This window comes from Styela clava, chromosome 10, assembly GCF_964204865.1.
Source record: "Styela clava chromosome 10, kaStyClav1.hap1.2, whole genome shotgun sequence".
NCBI lineage: Eukaryota > Metazoa > Chordata > Ascidiacea > Stolidobranchia > Styelidae > Styela > Styela clava.
The window spans coordinates 2,544,417-2,561,263 of record NC_135259.1 but is presented as its reverse complement, the minus strand read 5'-3'; the positions used below and the strand labels follow the sequence as shown (position 1 = coordinate 2,561,263).

At 33.9% G+C, this 16,847-nt stretch overlaps 1 protein-coding gene across 4 annotated transcripts in view; it reads left to right on the top strand.

Moving 5' to 3' along the window:
* Nucleotides 1-16,847, top strand: part of LOC120337487 (uncharacterized) — a 35,980-nt gene that overhangs the window by 3,140 nt on the left and 15,993 nt on the right. For all 4 annotated transcript variants that reach the window (XM_078116922.1, XM_039405278.2, XM_039405279.2 and 1 more), the window contains 14 exons: nucleotides 1,460-1,554; nucleotides 2,247-2,306; nucleotides 2,876-3,032; nucleotides 3,708-3,802; nucleotides 3,992-4,063; nucleotides 4,474-4,631; nucleotides 5,368-5,531; nucleotides 6,054-6,192; nucleotides 13,807-13,949; nucleotides 14,224-14,366; nucleotides 14,831-14,996; nucleotides 15,475-15,592; nucleotides 15,710-15,811; nucleotides 16,212-16,324. In XM_078116922.1, the coding sequence (XP_077973048.1) occupies nucleotides 1,460-1,554; nucleotides 2,247-2,306; nucleotides 2,876-3,032; nucleotides 3,708-3,802; nucleotides 3,992-4,063; nucleotides 4,474-4,631; nucleotides 5,368-5,531; nucleotides 6,054-6,192; nucleotides 13,807-13,949; nucleotides 14,224-14,366; nucleotides 14,831-14,996; nucleotides 15,475-15,592; nucleotides 15,710-15,811; nucleotides 16,212-16,324 (1,725 nt within the window). The remainder of the gene's footprint in view (nucleotides 1-1,459; nucleotides 1,555-2,246; nucleotides 2,307-2,875; nucleotides 3,033-3,707; nucleotides 3,803-3,991; nucleotides 4,064-4,473; nucleotides 4,632-5,367; nucleotides 5,532-6,053; nucleotides 6,193-13,806; nucleotides 13,950-14,223; nucleotides 14,367-14,830; nucleotides 14,997-15,474; nucleotides 15,593-15,709; nucleotides 15,812-16,211; nucleotides 16,325-16,847) is intronic.

The following is a 16,847-nucleotide window of genomic DNA, read 5'->3' as shown; positions in this document are numbered from 1 at the left end:
GTGAAAAACTAATGATCCTCTGCTGCCCACTGACGGCTCGTTGGAAAGCTTATTTAAAGAGCTTGCAATTGGCGATTAAAAAAAAAAGTTTTTTTTAAAAGTGGTCGTCTGAGTCACAAACCGGATAGAAAAAAGGCATTTTTTTTCTTGGGAGTTGAAACTTCAAACCGTGATAAAAAATAGAAATATTTGCTAAATCCTTTACTGTTACCGCTTCGTGGTTGGCAAACAACAGCATAATGTTGCTGTAGCAATTTCTAGACAGATTGCTAAATAAAACAATGGGTAACTTAAAGTACCCGCCGCGATCTAGCTAGTTTTGTCGTTGGTACGTATACGTGCCCACCGCACCGGTAAGGGTTAACAACAATTATTTCCATGTGTACTCATTGTCATTAGAATATGAAGCGTTGTAACATCACCACTACCATGGATGGCTAAGTAGTCTGTGTTCCTGCTCTATTAGATACTTATCTATGTTCATTTTAAAAATATAAATCTAATAAATCTTCAGGGGTCACCAAAGTTGACCAAACTACGGCCCGCGACGTGATTTCATCCGGGCCCCCAATAACACGTAAAAATGGCTAATTTTTTTCCCAGGGGAGATTTTCCCGACCATCGTCATCCTTACTTATTTCGTAACATTGACCAATCAGCAAGATCCAAAAAAGTGACATGATAATAGGCCTTTTCACATCTGCTCAGACACTTTCGACGAAACTGTTTGTTTCTTGTGCTAAAATGAACGTTGAATGTGCATTTTGCGCTAACGGTACTGTAATCCCTTGCGTACTGCTTCAATTTCACAAGTTACACTAATTTTTGTACTGCTTAAATGCGGATATTCATGGTTGGTATGTTACAAAAAAATAAAAGTTCATTCGATTTAAAAAAAAAACTGCGCCAGTGGATAGATCTGAGTGAAAATAAGAAAACAAACCAAGTTTATAAAAAAACGGTCAAGAAATACCGGGGATATCGGAATTTCAGTATCGCCCGACAAGCCAAGGATTGTATTACTTTTTTGATAAGAACTGTAATAAATATGAAAAAAAAACAGATATCAATCACTAATCTTTCGATGTGTGTCACATCTATGGAATATTGAGACTATTCCAGGATTTTATTCTGGCAACGGTCATTGACACCGCCGAAAGATTGTCGCAAATAAATGCTGGAGTTGTGCATGATAGTTTGACAGTGGTTCATTGTGGGTAACACTTAACGATGTTCTGATTGAACAAACTTCATATAAATTGGTAAGTATCAAGTTAGGGAAGAAATACACACATCCATATAAATTTTATTGGTGTCTATACACAATATGATTAATTTGCACTACGTAAAACTGAAGCAAAATTTTTAAAATCTCCAAATATTGGGATATTTATTCGCTAATGAAAAAAATCAAATACCAGATAAAATATGTTATTAATTTACATTTACTCTTTTGCAGTCGAGAGCTTCTTTTGGTCAAGATAGTTTGGAATCATCAGCAGCAACAGAAATGACAGATACATCTGCGGAAGAAACTTTGTTGAGTACATCAAGGTATTGCATGATTTGTTTACATGACACAAAATGAATACTGGGAACGAATGAATTTGTAGAATCTAACTTGTAGGAGAAATTTTCTTCAATGTTTTAAGTTCAGTCGTTTAAAAAAGGATTGTTTCCATAACAGAGCATGTTGAGTTCCTTATTGATGATTTCTAATTTAATGGTTTAGCTATTTCGGACATGGAATATTACTGATTTACTTCCTATATATGTGGTCTGGCAACATATACTACTATTTTTATTCATCTTTATAGACATGTTGATTTCTACAACAACATACATATATTGACTTAATGCAGCGTTTCCCAACTCTCTTTCACTATACTGCCCCCTTTAAAACTATTCTACTTCCTGACTATGCATTAAATCTTGGTTTCCCTTATTTGTTTAATTTTTATAGGAGCTTTAGCTAGTGTTTCACACAACTTGCACACTGGCTGTCTGTAAATAGGCATCACAATAACAAACTACACCAACTACAAAGTAATGTTTTCCAAATTTCCTCCTGAAATTCCTTCATGGGAAGGAAATTCCTCTTTGGTTGGGAAACACTTGGCTTGATGTCGATCGCCTAGCATCGCCTTTTTGGCAAGTTACATATCACTAGTATCTCCACTTGGTGGTGCATTCAGATTTAACAGACTTTCCAAATCTTTATAAATCTAATACAAATTAATCTGCAGGTATCCAAGTATGGAAGGCTCATCTACAATACCATCAGAACAAATCCATGGGCCTGTAAAGTACGTAATTGTAGTAATTACTCTTATTTTTTCTGGTTTTGTTTATGCATTCTGAATACCATTATTAGTTTAATAATCTGTAAAATTTATCCCCATCTTCATCTTAATAAAAGCTTGTAATTATCTGATAAACATTGAATCGTTTTCAAGCGGTTTCCTTTACAGTATTTTAGTGCACATTTTTTCTCTACTGTAATCGCATGCCAATAACAATATCAAATGATAAATAAATAAATTACTGAATACGGAAACTTTCATTATACCATTCTGCAAAGAATGATCTACGCATAAATATTGGCTAAGTTAAAGTTTTCACTCCAGCCTGAACATACTTTCAACCACAATAAAATGGATGTTGATGAATTCATTCATTGGGAATGAAGTCATGATATGTTTTGAAATTGTTATTCATTAGAAACATGTCAGGCTCATTTGTGGAGATTAGGTGTGAAACCTTGATATCATCACGAAATAGCGTAGGCTATGTCATCATATACCTGCAATGATTTCTTGTTTAGTTACTAATGTTGATTTCATTTTATTCTCGTCTGATTATGATATATTTCTAGGTATGCAATTTTTGTATCATTCGTGGAAGTTTACAGGGAGTTAACATACGATCTTCTCACTGCATATCCAAAAGAGAAGAAACAAACGAGGCCTGTACTTGTCATTTCTGATGATGGAAAAGGAGCTTCTTATGTAAAGGGAATGAGAGAAATTCAAGTTGGTTCTATTCTAATACTTAGTTTTAATGAAGAGTTTTGTTTATTTAATTTTTTAATTAGGTACATGATGTACAGGAAATTAGACCGTGGTTATATTTTCTTCCTTATATTTTTTGTAGATTGGAAGCTTACCATAATAAATGGAGTTGGAGCTACCAGAAATTTTAGTAACTCAAACTATCTATTTTCAACTCAATTTATAATTTCTCAATTTATAATTTTTTAGTACCTCATACGGATAATAATCCTTTCCGTTTTATTATTTTTTTCTGCATTTTCATCTCATATATTAATTCAAAAGTTTCAAGTTCAATCTGTATATTTGAATTTAATAATGTTCAATTTCAAAACTAGGAACCCTTAAATTTGAGTTTTAACTCCAACTTATGTTTAACTGCATTTGGGCTGATGTTTCATGGTTGTGGTTATACGAAGGAATCTCAATGGATGTGGTACTCGGGAGCCCAGCTCAGAGATAAAAAAAAAAGTTTCGTAGCTGGAGGGACTGTTTGGACTCCGGGACTGCAATCGAGCCATTGTGATTCAAACTAGTTCCCCAGCCCTGCATGAGAGTCCAGTATTTGTTTTTTGTTAATCTCTACGTATTATTATGTTAAATAGATTGGGAACTTTAATATTTAATATTTGACCACAATCTATATTTTCTTTACAGGTGAATTCACCGGAAGAAGTTATGAAGATATTAGAAGTTGGACAAAGAAATCTTCATGTTGCAGCTACCAACTTGAATAAGGACTCCAGTAGAAGGTAAGAATTGCTAGAATACAGGTGATATATATCATAAATATATATCATACTTCTTTCTTAACTTTGTTCTACAGTGTTTGTATGACATATTCTATTTATTTTCTTAAAATGGATAGTTTATTTGGTTTTCTGTCTCGACCTGTCTGTATTTTAAACCGAAGCAATATTAATCTGATATTTCATTTTCAGCCATTGTATATTCACTATAACATTAGTACAAGTTATGGATATTCCAGATCCTACTGGAGGCAGAGTGTCCAAGTAAGGTTCTTATTTTGTTTGATATTTGCTACAGATCGGCCTTGTATAGTGGTGTTTCTTGTGGTATCATTTTAGACTTTCGGCTCCGTGGGCTCACATATTTGCTAAGCGCCAGGTATCTCCTGCGGATTTGCAGGTTTGGATCTAATGGGGGATAATTATGTTCGAGAGGATTGTTGAACTTGTTGTAGTCTTGAGTGGTTTACTTATCCGCTGGTCGGTTATGGCTTTTTCCATCATCAACTTTGCTCTCTTCTGAGCTAAATATAAAAAAAAAATTTTACAATAATATTCATCATGCACTTCAGCCCTGCATTAGTGTTGGTTTAGTTATTTTTTCTTGCAAAGTTCATGAATCGAATATTATATTTTAATAAGGTAAACTTATTTTTTCATTTTCACGAATGAAGGATTTCTTTTTGCGATCTTGCTGGTTCGGAGCGAGCTAACAAAACAAAAGAAGTTGGTGACAGATTGAAAGAAGCTGGAAAAATTAACACATCACTTATGAAACTGGGAATGTGTATTGAAGCTTTGAGGCATAATCAACAATATAAAGACGATAAACGTGAGTTGTTTGGATAGTAATATTGTTGTATATTTCATCCTGGCAAGGTTGGTAGGTGGCTTAACCTATTTTATATTTTTCTTTGCTTAATAAGACAATTTATTTATTCCTTTATTCTTCCCTCATTATGCACAAAAACTATGTTTTCGCTATTTGCTAAATTTTTGAATGATCCTAGGCTGGTGATGCCTATCCAGGGATGGTCAAAACCAAATAATTTATTATTCCGAATACATTCTAAAATAACATTTTTGGATATAAAATAGTGAATATATCCTGAAATGGGTCAGTTCTACAAGAGAAATTCTCTCAAGACTATTGTGAATTTGTAGAAATTAAATTTGTTTATGCAGAATAATTGAGGTTATTAACATTGTTTTAATCAGTATTCTCTATTTTATTCTGTCAAAAGTTAAATAATTTTTTGTCTATCATAAAAAGGATAAATGCTCATCTATTTATTTCTAAAGTCAAGAATTTACTAAATTAAATATAACCATTTCCAAATGTATTCGAATATCTCACTGCGTACAACTCTGGTTTATGCGTAGTTTGTATGGTTTTTAATAATGTGTCCATGAATTTGTATTACAAATTACAATAACACTAAATAACTACGTAACATTAGTGAAATTACATGCAAATGCAAAGTAATATATCTGTATTTCTTTCTCAAAAACAACAAAATATATTTATGTATTATGCCTTATCTTTTTTTTCATTTATGAACTTGCAGAAAAACAGAGAGCTGTTTCATTTCGTGATTCCAAGCTTACAAGATTATTCCGAAGTTATCTTTTGGGAGAAGGCCGTGCATGCATGATAGTTAATGCCAATATGTGTGCATCTGGATTTGATGAAACTGCTCATGTGCTCAAGTTTTCTGCCATAGCTAAAGAGGTAAATATTTGGAATTTTTGTCCATTTATGGAAAACAATAACATTCTGAATTATGAGTGGTGTGAAGATTCTCTCTAAACGAATTCTACTAAAGTTGCTTAAAATTGACTTGCTATACTGAACATACATTTAATTAAACTTTTGTACTTTAATAAGCATTGATGCTATGTTCTACATTCGTATTGCTTCACGAATTAATATTTTATCTTAGATCTATTTTGGGTACTCCTGTAGTGTGTGTACCAGGTTAGGGTTAGGCCATGATTTTATTTCGATTTTCCTTATTTTAGTTGAGAGTGTGGGGACTGTCTGTGTTAACCAAGAGAATATACCACCTGCCTGTAGGCTTCAGTCCATTTACACAAATTGATGTAAAGTAGGCGAACAAAATTAGTTACCTCCATATTGGTACACATACTTCTGGAGCGCCCTATTTGCATTTATCTTCATCATGGTCTGGAGTGGAAATAATTAAATTGAATTCTTGTTTCAAGCTGTTGTAATTTTATCTGTTTTTGACAGGTTCAAATAATAAACAAACCAAAACCAAAAATAAAGTCTAGAGCTACATTGTTTGAGGAGAAGTTCGAATCTGCAATGGAAGCGGTTAAGAGACCTCGAAATACAATTGCCTGGGAAAGAAAACTTACTCCTGTCAAAGGTAGTTCTTTTCTTAATATTCTTTTCATTTTAATAGTCAAAGTATGTTCCTGTAGTTGGGTAAAATCTTTGTTATTACGATTGGCAGGGTTGTCCAAAACGAATCGAATATTCGAATGTATTCGAATATCAAAGTATTCGAATACCTTTTCGGCTGTTTTTCGAATAATTCCGAATAGTAGCCACTTCTCGCCGTAATCGTGGTGTTTCGTTTTATGGGAATCTTCAAACGACTTTTTACGCTGTCTCACATATTGTAATGACGATCGGCACTTTGATTGTTTATATTCTGTGCGACCGTACGTCGCATAGTGTTGCGACACATTTGCACGTTTGCGTGGCTGGACATTGCCGACATTCGTCTACGAGGCTTTTAATTTACAAATTCATTTCCATTACGTCGAAAAATTGACAATTACCGTATTTCCCGGCCATAAGTCGCTTTTCTATGGGGGGCGTCTAATTGAGAAAGTATGTAGTTCTATGTGGTCTGTTTTTATTCGCATGAGTCTTCTCAAGCATGATTTGTGTAACCTTATATTTGGGTCCTAGGGTCTGCCAATCATGATATTTAATCGCAGACCGGTTATCGTTACTTTAATAAAGAGAAACACGGCCACCGAGATAAAGTGATTTGTGACCCTTTCGTTTTGCCGATTCAGCAGAACACGACAGGGACAGGAAAACACAGCTGTGAAATAACCCGTGGACATACAGTGTATTACTTATCACATTCCAAAATTATTTCAACATTCGTGTTAATAGGTTGTCCAAAATGATTGCCGTTTTACAACTTAAATTTACCGCTCAACTGTTAAAAATAGTTAATTCTGTAAGTATGATTCTACCAAACTAACATGATCTGGTTCTAAACATATAAAATTATTAGCGCATATCAGCATAACTGAACAACAGGGACACAATTTTTCTACCCGTCTTATTGGAGGCCTGTATGGAAAAACCCCTTTTTTGAGTGCTAAAAATAGACATCGTTCTATTTGCCATGTGGACTTATTAGCCGGGAAATACGGTATTTATAGCCGTCATTGTTACGATATCCAATAAATTGTCACAAGTTGTAAAAACAAGTCATTTATTAGAAAATAATTTCTGGCAAATAATTCTGATAGCCTAACGATAGTTAAAAGTATCGATCCTAGCAGGATGATTTTTTGTTGCGCAAAATAATCCAATCCATGACTGGTACCAGCATTTAAAATGTCATGCCGTATTAATTTAATTCTGTTCAATGTAACTCATGGTTGTTTCGACAATCTGTGGACATAAAATGTGTGGTAAACTGACCGATATTACTAAATATTGATTCCCATTTTTATATTGATAAAATAATGGAAGTATTAATACCAAATACCACGGATATTTGTGGACATGAAATACGTGGTAAACTGCCCAATTATAAATAATTTCGGATTCGTATTTACAAAATAATAAAACTATTATAATTCTAAAATGCAACGGCGATCTGTGGCCTTAAAATGTGTGGTAAATTGCCCGATTTGACATTTGAGTTATGATAATAGAATTAAATTAACAGGATCAGGCATTTTAAATAGTGGTATCGGTCATGGATTCGAATATTTTGCGCAGCACAAAATCATCCTAGTAAAAAGTCCATACTTTTAAATACAAACCAATGGCAACCATTATCCAAATTAGTTCCCAAGAGCGGGTAAAGTATAAATTCTTTTTCCGTCTTGTGACAAATTTTCGTAAAATAGGAATCAAAAACTAATTATATTCGGCACAATATCACGGCAATCTGTGGACATAAATTGTGTGGCAAACTCGCGATTAATATTAATTTTTGATTCCTATTTTCGTATTTACAAAATACAACGGCGATCTGTGGACTTAGAATGTGTGGTAAACTACCCAATTATAAATAGTTTTTGATTCCTATTTTCATATTTATAAAATAATAAAAGTATTATTACTCAAACATACAACGGCGATCTGCGGACTTAAAATGTGTGGTAAAGTTCCCGAATTTAATTAATTTTTGATTCGTATTTTTGTACTCACGAAAAAGTTGTCACAAGTCGGAAAAATAACTCATACTTTATCCCACTTTTAGGCAAATAATTTGAATAATGGTTGGTATTTAAAAGTATGGGCGTTTTACTAGGATGATTTTGTGTTACGCAAATATCCAAATCCATCATCGATACCACTATTGCCGTATTAATTTAATTCTGTTAACATGACTCGTGGTATATAAAATATATACTGCAATAATCTGCAAATATGAAATGCATGGTAATATATCTAGGTTGTAACTTGTATATAGCAGTTATTCCATTGCTTATTATATGGAAATTCCTACATACATTTAGATAAGCTTCAATTAGTGGATTTTATTTTCGAAGTATTCGAAATTTCATATTCGAAAAAACTAATTTCGAATGTATTCGAAATAGTGAACTATTCGATATTGGCCATCCCTGAGTCGATTGGTTAGTTGACAAACACCAGTCTGGTATTTACAATTCTGGTAATAGTGTTGATGTACTCTGTAGGACAAGCTTTTCATTTCAAATTTGGTTGGAGGAAAGCCTTATCGGCTTATCGGCTTTCCTGAATGAAAATGAAAATCTTGTCTTACAGAGTACATCAACACTATTACCAGGGTGAATTATATGGTGATTCATGAACTGTCAGCCGGTTACCAGTCCATGCCGGATATGCTCATTTTTATTTCACCAGTTATATTTTTTCAGATGTATTTACTTTATCTATTGTCAGTGCATACGGATCTACTAACTGAAACAACCAAGGAAAAAAAAAGTAGTTATTCACTCCATATCAGTGTTAACTCTAAGCAAATTATGAGTGCGAAAGTGCTTCGCAATCGAAAAAAAAAGTGCGAAAGTGCTTTTGCCGATTTTCACAAGTTATGTGCCCTAGCCTTTCATATAACCCATTTAAAACGGCATAGATACTCGAAAAAGCGCTCCTCCGGTTAATATTATGAATTAAAGAGAAGCCTTTTCGTTAACCGAGTTCCCTTTAAGCGAATTCATGTTTAATTAAAACAATCGAATTCATCGGCAACGAAATAATATCTGCTAACACCTGCCGCGGACAAAACTTTCATGCAATGTATCACGGTGTCAGTTGCTTACTCGCCTAAGCAGCAAAGACTTTCACATTTGTTACTCCTTCCATCTAACAGACACGAGGCAGGCTGGAAACCATATTAGTTACAGGGTGGATCGTTTGTACATATCCCTGCAAAATAATCCCCCAAATATAAATAGCCTAACTAGGGTTAGGTGCGCTGGATATTCAACTTTTCGATTTATCCCTAAACCTTATCTGATAATTATTAATTTTTGATTTTGAACCACTTTGAAAGTCGCCACCCCCTGTTTCAAAAGATAGGTTAACCTACGTTCCCTCCGAAATATTACGCAGGATACTCCCCTGTTTTAGGAGATAGGTTGACCTACTTTCCTTTCAAACTTTTTTCTCCGAAATATTACACAAGATCACTTTGAAAATCCTCCCGTTTCGTGAGCTAGCGTGACCTAATTCCTCATTTACATTTATATTATACTATGTCAGAGCTTACCCAAAGACAAGTAATTTTTAAATGTCGACATGCCTTGGTTTGCGTGCGAGTTAGTTTAAATCGAGCAGAAAACATCATATATTGGCAAAATGTTCAGTAATGTCATGTACTTTCAACATTCATAAATAGCACTCTTTGTAATGCTGCTGACCTAGTATCAAATATTCGCATCACAACGCCACTTGCGAGGTTTCCATATATTTCAATTACACTAATAGGAACGATGACACCAAAGAGTTTTCTTTTGCGAAGGTACACTAAATATAAGGAGGGTGATTCTTGAGAAAAACATGAATAAAAAAAATAAACGAATGATATGATAGTGGATCCCAAATAATTTTGACAGTGTCTCGAAATACCAATCCATTTGATAAATAATTTTTATTCGACCACATGAACGCTGATATTCTGAAAATTAATGTTGAAAGAGAATTACGCATTCTCAGATATCGGACATCCAGTCGCGATATTCAATCGTTCATATGCACAAATCTCACATTAATAGTAATTGCTACCCAAGTTTGTGAAATTTAGAAACCAACAAACAGAAAATAACTTATTCCAAAACACAATTAAAATTCAGTCGGCAATAAATTCATCGCCAAGACGATGCCATACAAAACAAAAGAGATTTGGTCGCGAGAGTTACGTGAGATGCTGCCGTTGATTTTTAAGCAGAATGAAAAATAATTTATAATTAATAAACGGGAGTTACGACGCCCTTTACACATCGTGTGTATTAAACTTCCCTGGTAAGTACTTTGGTAAGTACTAATATTATTGTACTTATACACCTGTTGGGAGTATTTCGGACAATTTCGAATTTAAAATAAATGAAAACCCGACATATAATAAAGACGCAAAAGTAAAATGAACATTTATTGAAAAAGTTATTATTTAAGAAAGACAACATGATCGTACAATTCCGCCAAAACCTCGATGTTCGCAAGTGAGATGATAAATAAATACTTCCCTGTATTCGATCAATTAACTTTAGCGTATCGTTGTTCTGCCAACAAACAAACAGCCGGGTGCAAAATATTTCAGTCCTGTGATATGCTCACAAATATTCTCGATATTAATATCATACCCTCGCGTATGTACTTTCTATTAGCTCTTTAGTGATCCCTTCCATCCTTGGCCAAGTCATGTTTCGAATATGTGAACATTTTATTCGACCATACATGGCCGGCGGGATGTTAAAATTGTAAACAAGAGAGAGGTAAAATCAATCGCGAATTTCGTTATAACGGCTCGTTTACGAATTGTTGCGCCTGTTATCGTCGAAAATGATTACATTTGTTGTATTTTGAGGCATTTAAGCAGAAATAATTAGGGCATGACATCATCAAAATCGTCAAGTGAGATCTTGAAATTGCAAATTCCGTAAATAAAATTGTGAATTATTCGGTAACGAATTCAGCTTTAATGACCGTCGGGGTATTGTTTTGTTGAAAATTATTATTAATGTGAGAGCGCCAAAAACATACAGTCCATACCGATGCGACTGCAATTTATATGGTCGCAATTGGTGTGGTGCGTTTATTAATAGTGTAAAAAAAAATTTAACGAATATCAATTATAACCAAGCCTGTCAGCGTGTTTATTTTCTGTGGGCAGGAATCGTAAAATACCATCTTGAGACAAATTCACTTCTATCATAAAATCTTAATCGTAATATATCGTATAATAAAATCGTAAAAAAAAGCCCCCACACTCGTCCAAACGTGTATCGAGCTTGAACGACAGGAACAGATTCATCGACGACCTTAATTAGGGAAATTATGTATTTTATTGGGAATGCAAAATAAATGTAACAAAACGCATTTTTTGTGATATAACTTTGTATTTCCGGAAACGGGTTGCCGTGAAAGGAAAAATTTGATCTAAATTAATCGCAAAAATGTTTTATTTTAAATGTAACAAAACACATTTTGCGATATAACCTTGTATTTTCGAAAACGGGTGTCCTGAAAAGTAAAATATGATCTAAATTAATCGCAAAAATGTTTTATTTTAAATGTAACAAAACACATTTTTCGAGATACAACTGTATTTTCGGATACCGGGTGTCATGAAGAGTAAAATATGATCTGAATTAACGGTAAATAATGTTTCATTCCAAATGTATCATAACGCTTTTTTGCGATATAACTTTGTATTTTCGAAAACGGGGCGTCACGAAAATTAATAATCTAATGTTTTATCTATCGTCTAACTAACGTCTGGAACACATCATTTTCGGGGAGAACTCTAGCCCGCGAAACGTCATTTAATTTAAAATAAAGAATGTTTCACGCATTTCAAAACGGAAAATCACCAGTAAGTGGACAGGGATTCAACCCTCCGGATTCAGTATTCTATATCCCCGTGTCAGAACTTTCTGAAGAATAGAACAAAGAACCCGTCAAACCGCCGCGGAAGAATGGGAGTATTTTTTGCACTAATACTTAGGGCATGACAATATCAAAATCGTCAAGAAACTGGTGAATTTGCAAATTCCATAAATAAAATTGTGAATTGCTCCGTAACATTTTAGCTATAATTATCGCCGGGGTATTGTTTTGTTGAAAACACGTTGAAACTTGAGGGAATTAGTTACAATTAGCGCCTGACCCCTATTAGGCACTCGAGCACTCGAAAAAAAAAGCACTCGAGCCCAATCTTTTTAGCATTAAGTCGCATACGTAAAATATCCTGTAAAAGAAGTGCTGTTCATTAACGCCATCTCGTCTTATGACCACGCAGAAATGCCTTTATTGCCGAATTATTCAATCACTATTTTAAATCAACATTCAGGATTGGCACAATTTCAGGTTCGCGAAGTTTATCACCATAGAAATACATGACAAAGTTAATTATCGTCTTAATAAATATCTGCATCACGGTATGGACAATAATATTACCATTCCCATAAAATTGGGACGGTAAATTTACAAATCTTGATAGGTAATATTAAAGCCAACGCAAATGTTAATTTGAGTCCTCAATGTCTTCAACGGCTGTTGCCGATGTGAACGAACGGGTAAACCCGAAATATAAAACTTTGATGACCGCCGACCCACAAGAATTCATATTTGTAAAAAGGAGAGGGCGGGAATATAGATTACCCAAAACCTGGATATCGCCGCCAAAACGATCGGTGACAAGAACAATTAGCCATTACAACGGAATTAACCAGTAAAAAGGCTTTATTGCCGATTTTTTAATGTTTCCACCACGTTTATTCGGTACTCCTCAAAAATATTCGATTCAAAAAAATATTGAATTTTGCCCACCAGTCCTCGCATATCAATGAGGAATAGTTGTGTAAATATCGCAAAATTCCGGAAAATGCCATGTCCTTTCAACATTGTGATTACAATAAAATGGCACTTAATGGTATTTTGTGAATTTGGTGATTTTGCAAATCTGTGACATGCTGCTAAAAGTTTCGTCTGATTTGAAAATCGTGCAGTTTGGTCACAATTCATCCAAAGTGACTATAACACGTTACTAACACTTTTATAGTCATTTTGAATTCATCGATATCATTGATAGTCACATGACCTTCAAAGAAACGCACTGCCTAGTATTCCAACATCTGGTTCCAAACACCCGGGAGCGTTTTTTGCGGGAGAAGCGGAATCGGTGTGCTTGTATAATAATCATATTATAAACAAGAATTTTGCCGTTAATGCAAAAGCTTTATCTCCTTTGTCTGCATCTCATAGGTTAGAATTCCGATAAATATCGTTATGATATGCAGAATTGAGTTACAAAAGTACTAGTATGTTACTTATTTGTCAACTTAATACTCGAAAATATTTGTTAACTTTGAATTTTTTATTCCATTCAAAATCGGAAAAAAGTGCTTTTTCTCTTCAAAATCGGAAAAAAGTGCTATTTCGCAGTCCCTAAAAAAAGTTGCGAAAGTGTTTCGCAATTTTCGCAAAAAAGTGCGCTAATAGTGAACACTGCGAGTCCATATGATGCATGCAATAATATTCATTCATCAAATTTATTTTGACAATATTGTTTCAGATCTCAATGAGAATCCCGAAGAAGAAGAAGAAGAAGAAGAGGAAGAAGATGAAATATATGAAGAATCTGAAGATTATGAATCTGATTCTGAAGATGAAGATAATAAAGAAGAAAGAGATGTAGCTTATTGGAAAAATAGAGAGGTGTGTTCTAAATTATTTGAATACAGAAGGAATCCGTCATCGGGATCCGGTGTACACAGTGTAATAATTTTCATGCTTGCATGGAGTACTCAAAATTATTGATGAAACAAGTATGTCTGTATCGAATATGCCTGCATCAATCTGCTAGATATGTGGTGCATCATGCTAAGCATTAGGAATACGAACCACCAATAAATAGCTTTGAACTTATAAAACATGATTGCTATTCCACCTGGAGTCATTGACATTTAAAATTGATCATTTGCCATTGTAGAAAAAGTTCATTGAATTGATTGAAATGATGAAGAAAGCTGTGAGTCAGGAACAAAAGAACAGTAAAAAGAGAGAAGCTGAAATACGAAGACACGTCGTTCAACAAATGCAAAATCAGATTGTTCAAATTGAAAACAGTCATGAGTATGTCGGAATCAGTGTTCCCTCTAAGGTGTGCGCGTGCACACAGCTTTTAGAGGCTGCGCACACGCATAGATTCACTGTGCACAGACGTATTTCGATGTAATGTAACAATTTTCTCGGTTGGCAGGTTGAGAAAGTTTGTTGTTGGCCCACTCATTACCCGTTTAGAACGCCAAAATTTCTTCATTGGTTTTTGCACAAATATTAGCCATTTCTATAAAAGTGCGCACACACCAAAATTGCTGCGCACACATACTACAAGAAATTAGAGGGAACATTGGTCGGAATAATTTTTACTAATATCTTTAGTAGTATGCCGGATAATCTTTTGTGAAATTTTAATTTGCTGATAGTTATGAAATTGTGAAAAATGTGGATCCTTTACATAGTTCTATTTAATATCAATTCAAATATTATAGCATTCCATTATATATTTTCTAATTGAAGCAAAATTCTGATTTTAGAGAACAAATTGAAGATACTATAAGTCTTCTACAGGTGGAACAAGAAAAGAGACTTGGAATTGTGAAAGATGTAGTGACAGAAGATATCAGGAAATTAAAAGAAAGATTAGATAAAAAGTATTGGGATGTCGTTGCAAAAAATACCAATATGGAACAAGAACTAGCGGTAATCCTTAAAATTTGATGTTCACATTAATTGATTTTATGATGTTCCATTACATCATATAGAATACCATATCTATGCAAATATTTTCTTTATAGCCAATGTGGGATTTAAATTTTTATGGTGTAGGTCTAACACAGACGTTTTTTCTTCATAATCTTAACTCTGAAAAATAATATTTTTATTTCACTCTGTTTTTGTTTACTATCCATATTAGGTTCCTAGTTTGGGGACACCTCATTTTATATCTTGTACATGCGCCTTTGCAGTCACAACACAAAGTAAATATAGACTACATAACACCTCTTTATGAAAGGTCATATAATACTTTAAAACTTATTTGGCGAAACTTTTATTTTAGAATAAATAAATATATATCAATTATTGTTAGTATTGAATTTCGAAAATCTGACATTGCTTTCAATAATCACTTTTTCTGACACTTCTTGTAAATTATAAAGTTTTACCTTCAATTTACCAGGAATGCAAAGAACAGCTAAAATCGAAAACCACTGAGCTCCAGAGTGTTGAAGACAAGGTAACAGCAACTGATTTGCAAATCAACATGTTGCAGATGGATTTGGAGAAAAAGGAAAAAGGTATAAAATAGCAGCTATTGTCTGATATTGTTTTTGCAGGAATTTCAGGTTTCTTATTCGGTTTAATTAGCAAACTTTTTGTAAATCAGTTACATGTAAGCCTACATTTGTTTTCAGAAATTGTGACACTTAAAAATCGTCACCGTAGAAGTTCAAGTCGCTACTCGTCAATGGATAAAGAACAATTTATTTTGGATCTAGAGAAAGAAAACGAAGAAGGTTTGTTACTTATCGATCTCGATGATAAGTATGTTGATAGGTATTTGTCTGTCTGTCTGTTTGTTTGTCTGTTAGATGCAAGCGATATCTCACGAAGGCGAGGTTGTATCTGCTCCAAATTTTGCATGTGCATTCATCATATCTCGGACCAGAAGCCTATTGATTTTAGATGAATTATGTCGTCTAATTAGCGAGTTATCAATTAATTAGTGATGGGGCACACGGTCTTGCTATGGAGTAAGAGCGGATGAATCGAAATCGCAGTTTCTGTTTTGGGGGATCCCCTAACTTTCGATCGATAAGTCTTTGGTCTCTGACCGATATTCTCGTTGTCTAGTTGTTGTTTTGTCTTTGTCGACACATGATTTGAACAGACTCATCAGAATATTTATTTTTGAAGGTCGATTTCTCATAAAGCAACTCATGGAGGAAGTGGATGAGCATAGATCAAAAGTAGAGGAGGAACAGGAAGAGAATAACAAATTGAATGAAAGTTTAAAAGCGGCAAACAAGGTTTCAAGTATAGCTTTTTCTTTCTGGAGTAATATTCGTAGTAATATGCCAACATGTCAAGTAGGCAATATAGGACCCTACTAGATGCAAGGTTTATCAACCAATGTTCTTATATATATTAGATTATACATTTGTTTAATGACTATGTTTGATGGGACTATCTACACCACAAGGTTACATAAATAATTATCAATTATTCTTGCTGAAGCAATGTGAGAATAATTGTCTGAATAAAATGAGTAATTGTTGATATTTCCTACGGTACTGATAAATCTTGCTAATGTGAAGTTAATGAAATACCATTACAAACCACATTTAATTAACAGGGTGGTATAAATAGATAACCTTCAAACTCAGTATTTGCTTTTGATTACTTGATCATTCTGCGTAGTTGTGAAATTTTTTAAAGTTGATATTAGGTTTTTTGTAAATTTTGCTCTATCTGTTCGTAAACTCGACAAATAGGTGTCACTGATCTAACCCCATAGTCATTTGCTAGCTTTCGTCGTTTGCTATGGGTCAC